The 20,880-nt window shown below is 35.9% G+C and overlaps 1 protein-coding gene and 1 long non-coding RNA gene across 3 annotated transcripts; one reads left to right on the top strand and one right to left on the bottom strand.

Annotated features, from left to right (window-relative positions):
- The first annotated feature begins 3,886 nt into the window (after positions 1-3,886).
- Positions 3,887-11,171, top strand: LOC121411555. Its single transcript, XR_005969485.1, has 3 exons — positions 3,887-4,077; positions 9,155-9,288; positions 10,387-11,171. It is a non-coding gene; the product is annotated as an uncharacterized LOC121411555 (long non-coding RNA).
- Positions 11,172-14,384: 3,213 nt separating this feature from the next.
- Positions 14,385-20,575, bottom strand: LOC121411553. 2 transcript variants are annotated; one of them, XM_041604347.1, is made up of 3 exons: positions 17,413-20,575; positions 16,345-16,404; positions 14,385-15,490 (listed from the first exon to the last, which is right to left on the bottom strand). In XM_041604347.1, exon 1 carries the CDS (start codon positions 19,013-19,015, stop codon positions 17,870-17,872), a length of 1,146 nt encoding a protein of 381 aa, XP_041460281.1. In that variant the 5' UTR covers positions 19,016-20,575; the 3' UTR covers positions 14,385-15,490; positions 16,345-16,404; positions 17,413-17,869. The 2 variants fall into 2 exon arrangements, with proteins under 2 accessions (XP_041460281.1, XP_041460280.1); XM_041604346.1 differs by having other exon boundaries at positions 16,345-19,279; positions 20,413-20,575.
- Positions 20,576-20,880: the final 305 nt, after the last annotated feature.

Raw genomic sequence — 20,880 nt, 5'->3', positions numbered from 1 at the left:
ATTTAAGCGTCGTGGTGACTTTCAAGTTCGTGTGCGTTAGAACGTTATAGTTTCCCTCCGTGTAGGAAGTTTATTTCGTGAGCTGTAAACGACCCTACGCTAACTATAGTCCTTAAAATATCCATGTTTGGGGTCAATATATACAAAAATTTCAGCTCGCGCTTCGCTCTCGCATCATTGTTAGTCAAATACGTAGCGTCTTAGAGAATTCCTACAAACAACCCTTAGAATGCCCCTCTTCAGGTCTATATTTCCTAAATTTTCAGCTCGCGCTTTTGCGCTTGCAGTATTTGATTAGTAAGATGCGTATGATAATCATGATTACATGACTACAAAAGGTGCTTCATGACTGTGTTTAGATGTAATTCTAACAAAATCAGCAAAGGATGGCACTAGCATTAGATGACTATGGTGAGATATTTATACTCTTAATGGATTCTAAAATATAATCCTTAAAATTTCCTTGTTTAGGGTCAGTATATACAAAAATTTTAGCTCGCGCTTTGCGCTCGCATTGTTTGTTTAGCGAGACAGTTAAGTATCATGATTACAAAACAATTTGCTTATAATGTCAATTTTTAGCCCCCAATATCAAAAATTTTCAGCTCGCGCTTCGCGCTCGCATTATTTAATCAGTGAGATACATATCCATTTAATGACACTGCATGTCCTTAAAATATCTCTATTAGGTCAGTATACCTGACAACTGAGCGCGCTTCGCGCGCTCCCTAAGTGACCCGAAATTTTTGCTGGTGCCCCCCCCCCAATGCCGTGACCCACGGTACGCCACTGATCATAGAGCTGGACGTATCACGTTTGCGTGCCCATATTCCAATAAGCTATTGATCATAATCCAACCCAGAATGGCATACCCATGCATGTACATGGCCATAATGGGTCCCATCCAGTAAGCTTAATCATATTCTACCTAGCTTTGCATGCCCATATATTCCATGTGGGTCCACTCTAATTATATTGAACATATCTTACCCAGAATAGCATACCATATTAATCTCACATAAGCATATATGTATATAGAACAGAAATCATATCCTACAGAAAAATATGGCACAGGCCTACCCATCCTGTATAGGAGTAAACATGAATTTGGGGCCCCAATGTAAAAATGACTTTTCCCTCCCTCTCTTAAAAGTATTGATTTGTCGCCTCTGGTCAAATATCAAATTGGCAGTACCCTAGTTCGAATATCAGTTTGGCACCCCTTATTTGAACATCAATTCAGCGCCCCCTAGTTTGAGCATCAATTTTGCCCCCTAATTAAAACAATAATTTGGCACCCCTATAGTTGGCATTGATTCGGTGCCCCCTAGTTCGAACATTTGGCGCCTAGTAATTCAAACATAAAATCGGCGCCCCGGTCAAAAAGGTGCTTCGATCCACCTTATGATTCCCCCCTGCGCTCTTTCTCTTTTCTCCTCTCCTTTTTCCTTCTTTCTTTCTCTTCCCTCTTCTTCTGTCTTTTTTCTTCTTTTCTCTTTCTTTTTTTCTTTTCTTTCTTTTCTTTCCCCCTTTTCCTCTCTATTTTTCTCTTTCTAATTTCCTCGTCTTTCATTTGTTTTTCTTTTCTTTCCCCCTTTCTTTTTTTCTTCATTTATTTCTTTCCCCTCTTCTGTCTTTTCTTATTCTCTTGTCTGCCCTCCTCCTCCTCTTTCTTTTTTCTCTTGACTTCTCTTCCTTTCCCCCTTTCCCTTCCTCTCTTTTTTTCTTCTCCCCTCTTTCTCTCTCTTTTTTCTTTCCTCTCTTATTTCGATCCCCTCTCTTTTTTTCTCAGATTTCCTATTTTTTTCTTCTCTTTGATCCTTTGCTCGTCTTCCACTTTTTTTTTTATAAAAAAATGCCCCTCTCTTTTTTTTCATTTATTCCATTCCCCCCTTCCTCTCTCTTTTTATTCTCTTCTTTGCCCTCACCCTCTCTCTATTTTCTTTTTTTCCCCAGGCCTCCAGTTACTATATAAAACTTTTGCTTGCACTTCGCGCCAGAATTGCCTGTTCGATGAGATTCATGTCTTGATCAATAGGCTGATATGGATCAAGTTTTGAAGTTAATATACAAACATATTTTAGCTTTTCATTTACAAATTTAAGTGCTCTGTAAAATGTCCGTTTTATGATCTACATTTCATCATTTTAAGCTCATGCTGCGTGGTCACATTGTTTGATTTGCCAAGTTCATATTGTCTACGTGTATTGCATAATGTTCCATTAAAATGTATTCGGAATGCCCGGATTCTAGGTCTAAATTTAAAACATGCGCGATAGCCTGCATGTTCTTTATTCAAAATGTACTTAATTCACATCAGATTATCAATAATTGTCTACTCACGCTTCACGATCGCATTATTAATGATACCCAATTAACTATATCCTATTTATGATTTACAAAATATGAATAGAGTGTCCGGGTCTAAAATCTCAATTTTCTAATTCCTCTCGCGCTTCGCGCTTGCATCAATTGTTTCGTTACATACCTCCCACTTATTAATACAAAAATTCTTAGAATGACCAATTTTAGGTCGGGATGTCAAAAAATTTGCTCGCGCTTTGCGCTCGCATTATTGAAATACATACAATCTTCGTGGGTAATTGTAAGAAGTACCTAACAGTCCCTTTTCGATAATGCTAGAACAGTTAATACAAATTTCTGTTCGTGCATAGCGTTCGCAGTAACCATCTAGTTACATACGAATCTTGTTGAGGATCACACATAACATTGCCAAGAATATTAGGACAAAATGATGAAAGTAAAAAAAAAATAAAAAAAAATCGCTCGCGCTTCGCGCTCGCACTTTGTATCAGGCTTATGAGATTATTTCATGTTTATGTTGTTTTATAAGAATAAAACTAAGAAGTGACAGATCGAGGAAAATATGGGCGAAGATAATTTCGGGCCCCGTCCTCTATTGGCGAAAGTCGGATCCGCCCTTGTGACACGTACACACACACACACCGGAAAAAATGGCCGGTGCCCCCCCCCCTGAAAAAGCAAGGACCCCCACGGAAAAAATCCTAGCTACGCCAATGAGTGGATTAGTCTTCGGACTTTGAAACAGAGGGTCGTGAGTTCGAATCCCAGCCATGGCGTAATTTCCTTCAGCAAGAAATTTATCCACATTGTGCTGCACTCGACCCAGGTGGGGTGAATGGGTACCCGGTAGGAAGAAATTCCTCGAATGCTCGAGCGCCCGATCAAGGTGTAGCCGTGCTAAAGCCGGGGTAATAATAGCAGGGCCCGCTGGGATAACAGTTTTCGGAACTGAAGTGGCTACCCTGGGTATATGCCACTATATTATTTTACTTTCTATCTTTCTTTTTTGCTCCGCCGATGGGGGGGGGGGGCCTTGCCCCTGGATCTACCTATGCCATGCAGGGCTCGGCCATTTTAAGACCAAATTAAGCTTCGGTATCTGTTATGTATATTGGTTGTTCCGCTGAACTTTGTTGGCTCCACTAGCTCACCAAATACGAGGAGAAATTTAAAAATTTAAATGTTAAAAAACTCCTCGAAATAGACGGCTGCCAGCTGTCTAGACCATTTTGGTTCCATGAGCCTTTCAAGTACAAAAATTGGCAAATATGGGACAATTCTTTTCCAAAAGTGGCAAGCGAGAGTAAATTGTGGCCGTATAATTAAATGAAAACAGGAATGAAAATGTATTTGCTTGACTAATATATAATCGCAAAATATCATAATTTGTTACCGTTCTTCATTTTCATTTTCTCCTTATTCCCCCTGGATGTTCCCCTTTTTGTTCTAAGCCTGGGGGAGAACATGGTGCACGCCAGGCCATGGTACATGCATACCCCCCTACTCAATTACGGTTTCTCATGACAGATCCAGGGAAATTTATTTATTTATTTGCGCAGTACACGGTACCGTACCGTGATCCACCATTGCTAATTTTTCGTTTGCCAGTCAAGAAAAACCGGTGAAAAACCCGAGGATATAAGAAACAATTTTACAACAAATATGGTGTTTTCTCGACTAGCTGTTGTGTCCAGAAGGTCCTTCGGGACATCAGTCATCAGACAAGGTGGATATGGAGAAGGACCTGGAACTGTGAGTAAACCTAGTATGGCTATGATTTTTATGTTTCATTTTGTTCGAAATTTGTCGGGAACGACAAACCATTCTGTGCATGCAGCCGGCCAATCGTCTTTCCGAAATTATGTAGGTTTTACACAGATACGTTGTCGTTAGTACTAGTACTAGGAGTGTGTGAATGAGTGTGTGTCTCTGCATGTATCATGGCAGTGTACATGTATCCTACAGGCTACTGCCTAGCCAGGAGGCTTAAGTTAAGTTCTAGAGGGTAAAAATCATTTACTAACGTAAGGTTACTCTCAATACGAAGCCAGGGCTTCTATTCTACATGTGTGCGCGTGCGTGTAGCCTGTAGGCAGCCAAAACCTGGGGTGGTATTCTGAAAACGTTCTTATCTTTGTTATCTCAATGAGATAAGAAGATGCTAAAATCATTGCAAATCGGTATTCTGAAAATCTTCTTAACGCGTTCTTATCTCTGTAAGGACTGTCTCCTTCTTATCTTCAACACTCCCATTTTTAAGATATTACCAATCAAAATGCGCTTTATATTTGCAGTTTAACCAATAGAAGCGTTACTTATTTGTGAAGAAAATATCATGGGCGCTGCGCGTACACTGCTTCTGGCGCATTGCGCGAAATAGGCATTTTATACGCAATGACTGATTATTATTTCGAGACACGTGCACAAAATAAAGAAAGAAAGAAAGTAACGAAAAAAGGTAAAGAAAGCAGTTAAGAATAAGAATAAAACAGGGAGAAAGAAAGAAAGTAACTAGGTAGCAGAAATTTAAAAAATAAAGGAAGCAAGCAAAAAGAACTTAAAAGAAAAAAAAATCAAAAGAAATAAAAAAGGAAAGAATACAAGAAAGAAAAAGGAATAAATAGAATGATAATCAATGATAAAAAGAGGAATAAAAAATTGAAGGAAAAATAAAGAAGGAAAAGGAAAGAAACTTAAAGGAAAAAAACGAAAAAGGACAAATTAAAAAGATTAAAAAGGATAAAATGAAGGAATAAAGAACAAAAAAGTTAGAAAAAACGAATGAAAGAAAGTTTAAAAAAGAAGGAACAAAAATATGTAAAAAGTGAAGGAAGAGAGAAAAGGGGAAAATGAAACAAAGAAATAAAGAAAGAGATAAGAGAGAGAAGATAAAAGGAAAATTAAAGCAAAATTGAAAACAAAATAAAGATAAAAAGAAAGGTAAATTCAAAAAGAACAGAAGGGAAAATAAAAAGGCATGAAGAATGAATGAAAAGAAACGAAGAAAGATTAATGGAAAGAATAAAGAAAAATATTTTTAGAAATTAATAGAAGAAAGAGTAAATAAAGAACGAGCGAAATGAGAATGAGTAAAAAATAAATAAGAATAAAGAAGAAAGTAGTCAGAAAGAAGGCACACATTTAGTGTCATAAAGCAGAAATAAAAAAATGAAAGAAAGAGCAAATGAACGAACGCAAAAAAAAAGAAAAAAAAAGAACCCCAAAAATAAAATGAAAGAAATTATAAGAGAAAGAAAACAGAAAAAAAATAATGAGGGGAAAAAATTGAAAATCAAGGGAAGGAGGAAAGAAAGAAAAAAGGAACAAATAAAATGAATAGATGAAAAAAAAAAAATGTAAAGAGGAAAGAATGAATGAAAGATAGAAAAAGAATGAAGAAATAAAAATATTTTTTAAAATACATAAAGTGAAGGATGAAAGGAAAAGAAAAACAGAAAGAAAGAGAATAAGGGGAAAGAAAATAAAAACTTAGTAAAGAAAAAAGAAAAAATCGTAAAGGGAAAATAATAAAGGAAGGACCCCTCCCAATCATGGGATTGATGCTGCTGTGTAGGCCCATCCTCCCGTTTTTCATTTATCAATTCACATGTTTCATTTTAAACGCATGTACATGTATTGTTATTATTTTGTTTCAACGGAAATATATTCAATAAAGAAGAAAAGAAAAAAAAGAATAGATAAAATAACGCAAAAGAAAAATAAGGAAGAAGTTAAAAGATTCAAAAGAATAAAACAAAATGAAGAATGAAAGAAAGGAAAAAAGACAAACAGAAAGAAAGGAAGAAAAGGCGGAAATAAATAAATGAAATAAATAAAGAAAGAAAGAAAGAAAGAAAAAACAAGGGATAGAAAAAAGAGACAGGCAAAATAAAGGGTGAATGAAAGTAAGGGTGGGAGGAATACTTGTTACTACCAGTGGCCATCGATTTTTAGCAAGAAAGAACGCGGACATCGTGAGATGTGATAACCCTCTAGCTATCTTAAATATTATCATAAATATCGTAAAGAGATAAGAAAGAAAAAAGATAAGAACGTTTTCAGAATACCACTTATCATTATTTTGTTCTTATCTTTTAGCGCGCTTTTGTATCATATGCGCGAATTATAAATTTACGCGCTCAGCATTGGATGGAAAGCAAGATAAGAACAAAGATAAGAACAAAAGATAAGAAAAAGATAAGAACGTTTTCAGAATACCAATTTGAGAACGTGACGTAGATAAGAACAAAATTAAGATAAGAACGTTTTCAGAATACCGCCCCTGAAACTTTCGCCCCCGCCCAAGATTTCTCTCTAAAAGATCTAGATCTAGCCCTAAAATTTCTAAATCATGTAGGCCTACATGGGATAAGCTTCATATCCGACATTTCTAATTCTATGCTATTGCTATGGATTTTATTTTTAGACAAGAATTCATTGACTTGCCCGATGTTTACGCTGCCATCTTGTTTTCTATTGTTCTTCACCCACGATACGGACGCTTGCGTCATTGACTTGCCCGATGTTTACGCTGCCATCTTGTTTTCTATTGTTCTTCACCCACGATACGGACGCTTGCGTCGCGTAACGTGGGTGAAGAATAGAAAGCAAGATGGCGGCGTAAACATCGGGCAAGTCTCTTCCTTCTTTTCATGATATTTTTGTCATTTTTGTCAATGAATTCTTGCCTGAAAATAATAGATCTAGATCTAGACAGCTGCCAGCCATCTGTTTTGAGGAGGTTTTTAAAAAAAAAAAAAAAAAAATTCTGCTCTTACACAGATGGCTCGCGATTGTGTAGCCGCCATTAGGGGGTTAACAATGCAAAATCCCCCTGGCGGGGCTCATCGATTTTTGTCTTTATTTCATAAAAATATATAAAAAACTGGACCAAAATACAGATTATTATTACGTTTTGGCTTAAATGCACCAAACAGGTAAAAAAAAACTAAAAAGGTAAAAAAACAACACTCCGTTTTGTTGACGATCAGCCATGCATTAAAACTTTTGTTCACCATGCGAAAGCTTCTGTGGGAAACCAGTGAAAACATGTTTATCTCATGAAATTATGGAAATACAAGCCTTATTTCAAATGACCAGAACTTTTTTTTTTCTTGACCATTTTCTGTAATTGAGGTACCAAATTAAAGAGCAGATATTGAACTTTTCAGAAATGTGGTTTTCTTTTTGAAACCCAGATACCCCTCGCCAAATTATTTTTTGGTATCCTTTCTTCAAATTGTTTTTGCTCACTCATGCGTGAATAAGAAATAAGCTAAGTAATATCAGATGAAAGAGGAGATTCTAAGCTTTAAATTGGTAGGTCATTTATCTATTCTATTTATGATTAAGTTATGATAAATGATCGCTAAATCTCGGTTTCGTTTATTCTGGGACGCACTGTATAGTGAGTGATTGTATTACTGACCGGCCTTGTATTACCTAGCGCGCGCATCATACGCATCAGAAAACAATTTCATGTGCTTAAATCTTTGCAAATTTGAATCATCCTTCCAAAGCGAACTTGAATAGAAAGATGATGAAAAATGAGTCAAAAACATATTCTCACTACAATAAAATATGGTTAACATTTTACATAGCTCACCAGTGATTTTGTTTCCTCAACTTTTCCCCATAGAAAACATACGTTCGGTAATACGATACCATTTTCAAGTGGCCAAAATATTTTACATGCGAAGAGGGTTCCAATTGGAAGCTGATATGGTAAAAAAGAAAAACGATTTCAGCAAAATTTTTACATATTGCTATGTTGGGGGTATTTGTAAAATTAGTAAATTACCATCCTAACTTTGAAAGTTTATGGATCTAGTTCATAAAACTTGGGATATAAGAGTAATCAAGTATCACTGAACATCCCCTGTGAGTTTCAGGTCACAAAACCAAGGTCAAAGGTCAGTTAAGGTCAATAAACTTAGGTCATGTTGGGGTAATTATTGAATTGCCATTATAACTTTGATTATGGATAGAGTGAATGAAATGTGGACATGGGTGTAGTTGACAAGTCATGAGTCACCGTTCAAATGTCATTTATGGTCAATGAATGTGGTATTACATGTATGTCATTATAACAGGTGTGTTGGCTCAGTTGGTTGAGTGTCTGTCTCACAACCGGGAGGTCGGAGATTCAAACCCCGGCTGCGTCAGACCAAAAGACGTCAAAAGATGGGAGTTGCTGCTACCCTGTTTGGTGTTCAACGATTAAAGGGATAGAGCCTTGTCGATCTGGCGCTGCACAGCGGCTGCCGGACCCACAATCAATTGGGCAAAGCAAATTTTCAGAGTACCGGGTATTTCATTTCATGTCTATTTCGAACAATGAAATATGGATTTGGATTTTTTTCTTTTTATTATATGAATGGTGTTTTTGTGAATGATTATTTTATAGTAGATTTCAAAGTTAGCACTGCTGCTATATTAAATCGCGTAATGCAGGCGAGACTGGCAGAGGCGTGCCACTTACTTGTTTTCAATATTCATTTGATTATTATTTAATATTATTAATGGATTACTCTGAAATCCTGTACATGTCTTTGTTGCACTTTTTTCATCGAGATCTTAACCCCCCCTATGATTTGATAAAAGGGTATACGAGATACGATGAATATGAAATATTGAGGTCTACCTAATTAGGTCTACCTACTACATGTAGTATAACTAAGCTAGGTAAACTTTTCCCCATCTTTTTTATTTATGTTTTTCATTTTAAAAGTGTTATGTGTTTAAGATAGATATGTTGAAAAGACACAAAATAAATAACAAAAAACGGTTCTTTACAAGTACATGTTTTCTGTTTCAAACTTTTTTTCAGAATATGCCCTTCCCCACAAAGAATAAATGGGCACTGTTGGGCATCATGGCAGCATTCTTTGGTTCTGGATTTGCAGCACCATTCATCCTTGTAAGACATCAATTGCTGAAGAAATAGATTTACTAATTGTACAGGTTAGTATCAGGGAAAAGGTTGAAACAAGAAATTAACCTCTCAAGTCGAATATCTTCCCAAGTTGAAGCAATTATTTAGACCAGATAATGCACTTGACGTGCATTATTATATTACTTCCATGTTGAACAGATTTCTGTGGTCCAAGTCAGTGGATTTGACTTCTAAGGCAAAGTCATCTTTACATGTAGCTGGTTTAATTGAATTGAATTAAAAACAAATTCTCAAAGCAAATCTTTTCTGGGAAGCATCACAAAGTATATACATGTAGGAGTCAAGTCAAGGCCAATGAACATCAATCAGTCTTATCACACACCACGTATATTCTACATGTAAATGTATTGTTTGTTTTATGGAATCTTATTATTTGGAGTTTTGTCTTCAACATTAAATTGTACCTCAAAGTCTCAGAATAAAAAAGAAATTGGCAAAGTGCAACATGTGTGTATATCCTATGTCTGGCTGCAGGAATCACTGTTCATGTCCTTGCCTTATGAATTTAAAAAAATTGGCAACTGAATTACTCTATTGATGTTGGTACTATAAATTCTTTATCTTCTAAACTTAAAGAATAAAAAAAAGAAATATAGATTTTTACTGGGTATTGAGTATTGAGTAACTGATAATAATAAGACTGTGAGTTTATTTGGAATATTATTGGTGTTGAATTTTTTTTTCTCATCTTCATAGCATAAGTAATATAGACCGCGCTTAAAATAAAACTTAAAATGAAATATAAAAATAAACAATAAAAATTAGATTATAATGGTTATCAAGTATCAGAACTTGAATGAAATAACAGTATTAATTTCATCTTACTAGACCAAGGAGAGAGGTCATTCGGGTCAATAAACTTGACCAGTTTATGACTTTAAATTTTCACAATCATGAAATTAAAAGTCCCTCTGTCTTTGATATAATGTCATCGGGTCTGAACCATTGTAATTATATTCCCCTTGTAAATGCCTGGCCAAGAGCTCCATACATACTACAAAACATCTTATTCCTTTAAAATAATTTCCCTGAGGGACTTGTGTGTTAACCTTCATTTTGTCATCTTATGTTGTCATTTCTATTTTTATTTCATTTTTCATGTGCAGATTTATAGTCCTCCATCGTGGCCCTTTGGAACATACGTGACATGAGATGCAAAAGAGACAGATGACAGACAATTGCACACACAGGACCAGCTTATTTGATTTAATTTGATTTAAAATAAAATTATCAATTACCATTGTTAATTAATGAAACCTTGTATAAATAATAGAGCATGAAATCTATTCCAGGATTCTTCAGAAGTATGCAATCGGTGAACTACGTGTAAGAAGAAGTATGTCATTTGTACATGAAGTGAAGTGATAGTGTTGATTTGTATATAGTACTATAAACCACTTTGATGTTTCTTACAGTCAGAGTCAGACGCACAAATTTTGAATGTTGGAAGCAGGAGTGGTTACAGGGTAGCTAATAGAAGCATTTATTCTCGCACAAAAAGAAGCTTCTTCTTAGATACCTCTTCAATACACATTTCCATGTTGTTACTTTTTTTCTTATGGTGCTGCCTTTTAAAATGGTGTGATATTTATTTCAGGCAGTGCAGTGGACCATTTTGACTTTAATTATTCATGCACAATAAATGTAATTTAGGTTTTGAATTGAAATGATCAACTACAAGGCAATTATTGATATCCTTAAATGTGGCTCTGATCCACATTGTACTGACCACCAAATTCCACAGGAAAACAAACGATTCATTTGAAAATGATAGATCTGATCATCAGCCGTTTTTATTTTGCATTTTCCGTCACTGATGTACCATTTGAATGTGTTTTACATTGATTTCATGTAAGGATGTTGAATAAATAGAATTAATGTATTGAAAATATTCAGTGTTTTTAACCCAGTCATGGTGCTTTATTAAGTAGTCTTGGTTTAGATTGATGTGAAATGTAATTGTAGATAAGAACAATTGGACCTTCATGTTTTAATCAAGTGTTTGTCCCCAATGTGTTACATGTAGGTAAAAGAAAAAAGGAGAAGAAAAATAAGAAGCTATATGACTTTTTTTCAAATCGATTATCACAAATTGCATTTCACCTGCAGCATTCAAAAGTATTCTAGCTCCTGAAACTTTAGTAAACTGAAAAGGCCACAACCATACTTAAACTAGTGAGCCCACAGTGCATAGCTCCGGGAAGTATGAGGGGCAGTTGTCACAACTCACCAGGTTTCATTAGCTTTGCTCTGGCGACTTAACTTCAACCCGGGGTCTAACACTACCCTACCCTAAACCTAACATAAATCCCTATAGCAACCCTAACACTATATCTTAAGACAAAATTTAGCCAGGAGAAATTATCGAAGGAGCAAATGTCGTGTCGCCTGTCACCAGTGGTAGATCTAGCCAGGTTGCACAAAATACCATTTTGGATGGGTATTTCATAAAGCTGTTTGTAAGTTGCGAGCAACTTTAGGAACGACTGGTGACCCTTAGGAATTATTTCAACGCCAATGAAAATCTAGTGTGTATCATTTCAGGATCACCAGTCGTTCTTGAAGTTGCTTGTAACTCATGAACTGCTTTATGAAACGTTCACCAGGGGCCATATTGTTTTTGCACAAGCCTGCCTCTCAAAACTAGTGTGCGTAATCTGGCTAGATCCGCGCATGGTTGTCTAAAAAATGTGTGTGATGCGTGTGTTGGGGACAGGATCCTTTTTCAATACATATACTAAAAGAGCAAGTATTGGTATGCATTTCCAAATGTGGGGTCAACTCTATGACCTTACTCAGTGTTGATAGTTCTTTCCCCTTCACACACAAAATTAAATTGAAATATGCAAGTGTAAGCATTTTGGGGGAAGATTTTTTTTTCAGAAGTTACCCAAGCTATGTCTAGAGTCCTTCAATTTCAATTCTAAAAATGCATCAGTGCCATAGTGATCAGCTTAGAATTGCCTTCACTCCCATGCTTTCATGTTACTCCGAAAATATATTTGAAATCTGTGACCCCTGGAAAAATTCTACATATGACCCTAGTTGCCACGGAAAATCTGTGATGAGTTCCCTACCTCGATACACTAGAATGTTTTCAGATTAATTAACATGATGCAAGTGATGAGAAAGAGTGGGAGAGATGGGGGAGGAGGAAGAGAGAGAAAAGAGATGGAGAGAGTGAAAAAGAAAAGGAGATGCCTGGATAGTTTAATGAGAAGGTTAAAGACCAATTGGGGAGGGGTGTTCTATCATCTTTTAATTTTTGTAAACGTTAAATTTCCCTATTATACCACATAACTCATTGTCACGATACAATTGTTCACTTTGACCAGTCAAAAATATCATTCATTTGCAAGATGCGTACACTCAAATCAGGACTGTATGCAGTCTCATACCACATAAAGCATTCATTGAAGGGAAAAACTCTGAAGTTGGTTTTGATAAACAAATTTGTGAGAAAAATATTGGAGAGGTTTCCATGAAAATCCATCAAAGAATAGTCATGAATAGTCATTGTCATGTTAAATGAATTCCATAAATTCACATCTTTTAATGATTCATGATGAATGAAAATATTTTCTTGTAGAATATGGTAGGAAAATGAGGTGTCCGAAGAAATAACTAATGTGCAAATGAAACTTTCATTTCATGGGGGAGAAAATCACATCTTATCGAATTCAATACGACTTATTGGGGAGCTGCTCGTTTGTGCCGTCAAAATCAAAACTTCAAAGCTCTAGATGGATTATCAATTGTTCTGGTGATTTAAAACCAATATCACATCAGAGTGAATCACTCTGATTGTTCAAGAACAATCAATATCAATCATCTTCAAAATGAAATCAACCACATCCATGACATGACTTTTGCTCCGGTCTGAATATCTCAGGGGGCATAGGGTTAGAGTTAGGATTGTAATAGAGTTTTTGGTTCAGAATAATGGAAAGGATCAGGGTTTATTTCATTTTGAAGCTCAAGTTTTATGTTTGGGCTTCATTTGCAGATTTTCCATTGATTCCATTGATCAATTGTCGCCGGAGCAAATGTCATGGATCCACTACATCATCTTTCACCTCAATCACATATGTACAACATGCAATAGATCACTGCCATCACTAACGATACACAATCTCCCATATCAATCATAAATAATGCAATCAATCACTCCAGTCAGTAAAAAATGTTACACAATGCAATCAATCAGTCATATTACACAATCTACAGTATCAATCGTACACAATGCAATCAATCAGTCATATTACACAATCTATGATATCAATCATACACAATGCAATCAATCAGTCATAATACATAATGCAATCAATCATTCATAATACACAATCTACAGTATCAGTCGTACACAATGCAATCAATCGGTCATATTACACAATCTATGATATCAATCATACACAATGCAATCAATCAGTCATAATACACAATCTACAATATCAATCATACACAATGCAATCAATCAGTCATAATACACAATCTACAGTATCAATCGTACACAATGCAATCAATCAGTCACATTACACAATCTACAGTATCAATCATACACAATGCAATCAATCAGTCATAATACACAATCTATGATATCAATCATACACAATGCAATCAATCGGTCATAATACATAATGCAATCAATCATTCATAATACACAATCTACAGTATCAGTCGTACACAATGCAATCAATCGGTCATATTACACAATCTATGATATCAATCATACACAATGCAATCAATCAGTCATAATACACAATCTACAATATCAATCATACACAATGCAATCAATCACCTACATGTATCAACTGAAAATTGCTATAACTGCTATAATAATTCATAAAACAACCCTACAATCACTTAAATCTAGTTACTTCATTACCAGTCACCTATTATAATTGTTTATCATTCAAACTTTACATTCCTCCCAGCACAATGAGCAGGCGGTCAACCCTACTTAATAAGTGGAACAAAATGGGACAAAAGTAGTTTTGACTCATCACGTTCACTCACATCGTAACATGCATTGAAATTCACATCACTCACAATCTAGAAACAGTTACTGATAAAAAGGAAATAATTCCAATTAATATATCTTTTAAACTTTTTGGGTTTATTAGATTAAAAATAAGTTTGTCTTTCATATACAGATTTGATCTGAAATATACTAATTTTTTCATCTTTACATTTTCTTTGTGTTTTTTTTTTTTTTACAATTTTCTCTTTTTTTAACACATATTTTGTGCTTTTTCTTCTTGTACATTTCTCTTCACGTCAGAAATTTTCTGAACACTGGAAAGGAAAGTTTACATATTATTAATCATTCACAAAACTTCACAGCTGCTCTTTAACAAAAATAATCCCATCAATCAAATTGCGTATACTGTGGGTTAAATCTAATTTTAGTACTGGCGATTCAGTATCATACGAATACATTCATATTTTTTTCTTTTAGAACAGCTCTGAACCATTGTGTTACAAGAGTTTTGTAATGACATGACAATCATCAATTTATAATATTCCCTTTTTCTAATCATGTATTCAAGGTTTATGGTAAAATTGACAATGTCAAAATGACAACATGTACTTCTTGGTTTTGGGTGGAGGTAGATGTAAGAAGTTTGATTTGTAAATGTCAATAATTGGACTATAAAAATGAAACAAACTTTCCAGATTGTCATGTCATTAGTTTAATGATATTGAATGCATGGCAGAAAATATTTTGAATGTTCATGCACTTTGGTAGAAAATCATTACCCATCCCCATTCAATGTGTTATTTTCCTCAAATGTGAACTGGGAGACATTTTAAATGTAGTGCATCACCATGACCCACATGTATCATGATGGAGTTTGTGATCTATTTTATGCCATGCATTTTGTGCATACAGTTTGAAAGAGAAACCTGCTCCTAAAATCAAGGAAAATTTACAATTAAGTCATTCTTGAAAAAAAAAAGTCCAAAATATTTTGCTAAAATTTATCTTAGCAACACAGTCATAATCCTCCAAAATTTACTTACTCAACCAGAAATAAATGAGTAAAAGTAATATTTGATAAATTTATGCTTGATAAATGTAAACTTTTGGAATCATGATTTTTAGAAGCAAATTTCTTTGTCAAAAGTAGATTTAAACATGATGAAACAGACAAATCTTGGGTGAAATCTTGGATGCAGTTTGAATACACAGCATGAGCTTTTTCCTAGCTGTTGAGGATCCCATCATTTGATGTACAACAAGCCGACAGCCAGTCAATATGGAGTTACCATTCATTGAGGAAATATCAAGTCCAGGCAGCACATCAGCGTGGAAGCGACAATGTATAAAAGTGGAAGAAAGAGAGAGAATTATTTTAGAATGAGAATCAAATTCAAAGAGCCATAATTTCACTGCATCTAGCCCTCTTACATGTATATACATGTACATGTATAATGCTTAAAGACACAACAATATTCAGATGATACATGTAGTTTCTGACTTTCCTGATATTTAGTAACAAAGTGCTCAATAATAATAATAACAATAATAATAAAAAAACAGGGGCCAGCTTAAGTCAAACATCCCATAGGTTGAATATTCACTAAAATCAAACAATTTTTATACGAAATTATGTGAACATGTACCTCTCTTAGTCACACAGAATATTGTGATTCCTAAAGATTCAACTTGGGCTCAGTGACATGTTCATGAATTTCACAATTGATACTTCCTGTTCCTGGCGGATGTTCCACAAAGCCGTACTAAGTTATGAACAGCTTTACGCACAACTGGTAACCCTTGTGACTATATAACACCACTGAAAATTTAGCATACATGTACCAGTAGGGGATATAGTTTTTCCTTTCTTATCTAGATATACTCATTAAATATGGGTAGAATAACAGGTTTCCTTGATATACATGTACAAAAATATGTACATATAGACCAATAAAAAATTGAAATAAAAACAAATGTCTTGAAAAGGTCAAGATGGACACAAAATAAAGTACACGTACGGCAACACATCCCAAATGAGAATGGCTGAATAAGTGCTGATCACCAAACGATATTGATTTCTTACCAATTAAATGAAACTTGTCCGCACCATACTGCTGCTCTCAATCAGCTTTTCTAAAACAATCTGGAAATAACAAAGTAATACAAGAGTGTCAGTTTCTGTTTATATCTAGTAACACTAACTGGAACAGCTACTACATGCACATGAATATTATTATCAACATTTTACCAGAGTGCAGTGCTGTTTCAGCAAGTGTTCCATTATGTATGCATCAGTTTTAAAAGATACTTTCCTTCCAGTTTACAATATACACAGACACAGCCTTAACATTTTTTAAAGGTACTAGAAAGTGCTAGAAGATGCTCCATAGAACTTCTATGAATAACATGAATCTTACTCCAAATCAGATATAGTATTATACTTCATGATGTTTCATGTTTGTTTAAGAAGGGGATGATATGCTCTATAGGACTGAAGAGCTGGTCAAGTAAAAAAACAAAATTGCTAAAAAATTTTTTTTTTGTAAGTAAGCCTCATGATTTCCTGTACATCGCAAAGAGGAAATCTAATCCTGAAAAACTTTTCTAGCATGTCAAGCATTTGATAGTACCTTTAAACTTTGCATTTTACACAATGAAACATCATTTAACTATACACTGTTATTCATGACAAACTGTGTCAAGTATACATGTACCATCTGGGCACTGTGACACATAAACTAGTGCTCAATTGCAAAATTGAAATATTCATTATTCTTTTTTTTAGGGGGGGGGGGTCATTTCATGAAACTGTTCATAGACTATAAAAGTAAAAAACAAATGTCTCTGAGACTCTTTCTTGTGCTTAAGAAGCTTCTCGGTAATTTCAAATTACAAATTTGTATTCCAATAAAAAAAACAATTGTATCATACTACTTGTTAACAACAAGCATTTCAGAGTACATGTAAGGTACTTTCCACATCAAGATTTGTTGAGAACTACAGCCTTTGGGGTTGTGCATGATTTGTAAAATAGCCCCCAAGCCAAGGACAAATCATGTTTTGCAATTGATTCCTAGTTTTGTGTTACAGACCTGAAATCTCTCTCCTCGTCACAATAGCTTCCTATCACTGGAAAAAATTATCAATTTACCTTGAGTGCATGCATTATGAATGATGATGTAGGCAGGTAGACCTTCTGCTCCACTTAACACTGTATGCCAAATGATTCATTCTCAGAAAATTGAAACGTGTTTAGCACATGACAAGGCAGACATGTAGAGTTGTCAGTTCACCGTTTACTCATTTGAGTCATCTTCAGTAGTACATGAAGTAATATCTGATTTACACTGTACAATAGAATGTTGTATGTGGGGCAAGGCATTCCTTGAGAGCATACATCATCAATTCATTTCCATTTTGATGAGCTTTAAACTTCATCATACACTCATGACTTCATCAATCTTGTACTTGTTCTTTTTACAACTTTTAATGCACGATTTTCACCATATGTACAAGTTCACAAAACAATTGATGTTAACTGTCTGTAACCTTCTTTTCAGATATTACAAATGTACACCATCACCCTGGTTCATTATCACATCTTAATTTTAAGACTGAAAAGATTTTTGGGCATTCATGGAACATTTTGAACACCATTCGAGGGATGTATCAGTACCATTAACATGTAAACATACACCACCACTCATGATCTTCTTAACCTCGTCCATTTCTTCTTGATCAGACACACCAACTGATGAGCTCAGCTTCAACTTTGACTGGGGATTTATTTTGTGGAGGATTGTAGCTAGAGCACTTTCATTAAAAAGCACACTCTTATAGTACTCCACTTCTTGTTCTAACACTTTGATTTTCTTTACATAATCTGAATTTTCCTTACGGAGAGATTCATTTTCCTCCTGCAATAAAGTTCCGTTCCTCTTTAGTTCCTCAAACTCCACTTTCTTTTTTAGTCTATTTTCTCTTGCAGCAATTGCATTTTTCTCATTTCGACTAATAGGAATGGAATCCTCACAACCTTTCTTGGCCCTTTTTGCTTCCACCTTGCCCTGGGCAGCTTTTCTTTTGACACCAACTTTAGTAACATTAATTTTAGCTACTGAGAAATTGTTTGTATCCTGCCTGACTGTCGATGAAGTACTTGCAGCAGCTTCCATAACAGCAGCCCTTGGTTGTGATATGGATTTCACAGGGAGTGACGGTGCATTGATAGCGCCTTTCTGGCAGGTAGGACTCTGCTCTTCATCTGCTGGCCTTCGAGATGACTCATCTTTCTTGCTGTTTTGGATAACATCTGCTGGATTCACTGCTGCACCACTAGTGCTGGTCTGCTTTCTCTGCACGGACGTTTGTCTTTCCAGCATTCCTCTGCTTTCACTCTGCTCAAGTTGATGAAGCAGCTCTAAACATATGTTGCTGGTGTTGAATACTGTCTGCCCAGTTTCCAGCTCTTTCTCCATCTGGCAATAAGACTCTGCCTCTGCACCACAGGAGAGAGGGGTCACAGGCAGATCATCAGATGTGGATGAGTTAGCTGATGCTGGGCTCCCGCACGAGTGATAACTTAACTTCAGCCCCATCACTGCTGCTTCATCTTCATCAAAGAAATGAGTGTCAGGAGACTCGAAGAGGGGACTGTCTTCTGGAGAAGGCGGGTATCCCGATATTGCTGGATTATTTTCATGATAAAACACATCCAGATCCATACTGCTGAAATCATAGTATGTAGCATCCATTGTTCTGTTTGCTTTTTACATGCAAGTTTTTGGCCAGTGGCTCAAAAAGCTGAAGTTTGACTGAAAAGGGAAGGTCAGTCTAGAAATAAAGGGTGACTGCCCTGTTCGAGACTGTACATTTGTACCTTCACTATGTAACTTTGTCAAGTTCCATGAAGTGAAATGTTTGCGAATTTGGGATTCCAGATATTTCTGCTGTGCTGCTCGTCTTTCAGATCAACTACTGGAAGCTGGCCGGTAGCCACTTCTGGCTAATTCAAATATCTGCAGGTAGTCCAAGTAATGGAGAAAGCAGTCCAAATTGTTAAAATATCAACGAATGTCAATTTAAGAATAAAATGAATGGGAATAGAAAAGATCAACATCAGAAATATTATGTGTTTAAGATAAAATTGCCCAAGTTAAACCAGCTGATCTGTGACAAAATATATTACAAGATAAATGAAAATTTTGAAATGATTAGACTTGGATACACAATTAGCCTCAAAAAGGGTTAACTAACCCTAATTTGACCCCATGTTAAAAGTTCAATCAAATCATGACAACCTCCCATTACTGAAGACAGCTAACTACATGTAGATCTACCAGTCTGCTTCTCGTCTTGTCAATTTTGCTCTCTTACTCGAGTAAAAGTTGTTGAAATTTGGATTGGAATCTTGTTCTGGAAATCTTGTTACAACCATGGCAATAGTGTGACTCTAAGTGCAGAGGTCATTAATGTAACCAATTTAATTTCCCCGATTCCTGTGTCCAGCACGAAACTACGATTGATCAAGAATTCTCCTTCCCTAAAATTATACTTCTAGGCTTTGGGCGACCAAATCAAATCATGTCACATGAATGAAATGGACCTAACTAACAATTTTACAGCATTCTAAAATTATCAAGGACATTCATTGGAAAATATCAATGGCAATGCTGGCTAAAATCAAACAACCAATGAATGGCTCCAACTTCAACTTCAAGTTCAGTGGCAGGTACCTGTCCTTGTAACCTGCAATGCAAGTACGTTACTGACAATAGTGTAAATAAATTTTGTTAGACATAGCAGATGCCTAACATTGACTAAGTTTGGCTGACATGCATGTGATCCAGTATTGCAATGATTCTGAACTTCCTTCCTCTAGACTGAAGTGATTGAATTATGAAGTCTTGCTTGCGGATTCGGCCAATGCCAATGCCATGGTCCAATCAATCGAGCGACAGTCACAGCACAGAAGTATGGCGTAGCTTGCTAGCTCAGCCTCGATCAACTTGGCCAGGCACAGACACAGTCCAACTCTGTCTCCAGCAAAGGCACAGCCACAGGTTAATCCAATTAAGGCCAATAAGAATAACTAATAGTAAAGATCAATTCCTGAGATCAGTGCATCATAAGCATTTTCTAATACACTCACCGGTATTTGTTATAATTTCAATTATTACAGCACTGAACACAATTCTCCAGAGCGAGGCGTGGCTGATGGTATGGACATACAGAACAGACCACCAGACAGAACAAGCGAAGAGTTAGCAATACCGTACCGGCGCGGCCTGCGCGGCCTCCCCACTCGCGAGCCGCTCCCAGCTCGCTCGCTGTCAAAATGACTTAGTTGTGATTGGTCAACGGAGATCAGATGCTGCTAATACTCACTTCTAATTGGTCATTTATATATAGATCTTTGCATCATCGGTTCTCGTCTCTCATCTTGCTGCTCGAAACCGGTTTTCAGCATCAAACGTTGACATTACGTTGCACTCATTTGTGATGATGTCACCGAAGGGTATTCCCCCACTTTAATCACTGGCTTGCTAGACTCGAGGCCACCGCACACCTCTGCGACAAAATCATGCAATTTTGGAATGTATTAGAATTTGAAGCTAAT

The sequence above is a fragment of the Lytechinus variegatus genome, chromosome 3, assembly GCF_018143015.1.
Source record: "Lytechinus variegatus isolate NC3 chromosome 3, Lvar_3.0, whole genome shotgun sequence".
NCBI lineage: Eukaryota > Metazoa > Echinodermata > Echinoidea > Temnopleuroida > Toxopneustidae > Lytechinus > Lytechinus variegatus.
This window is presented reverse-complemented; position numbering and strand designations above follow the sequence as displayed.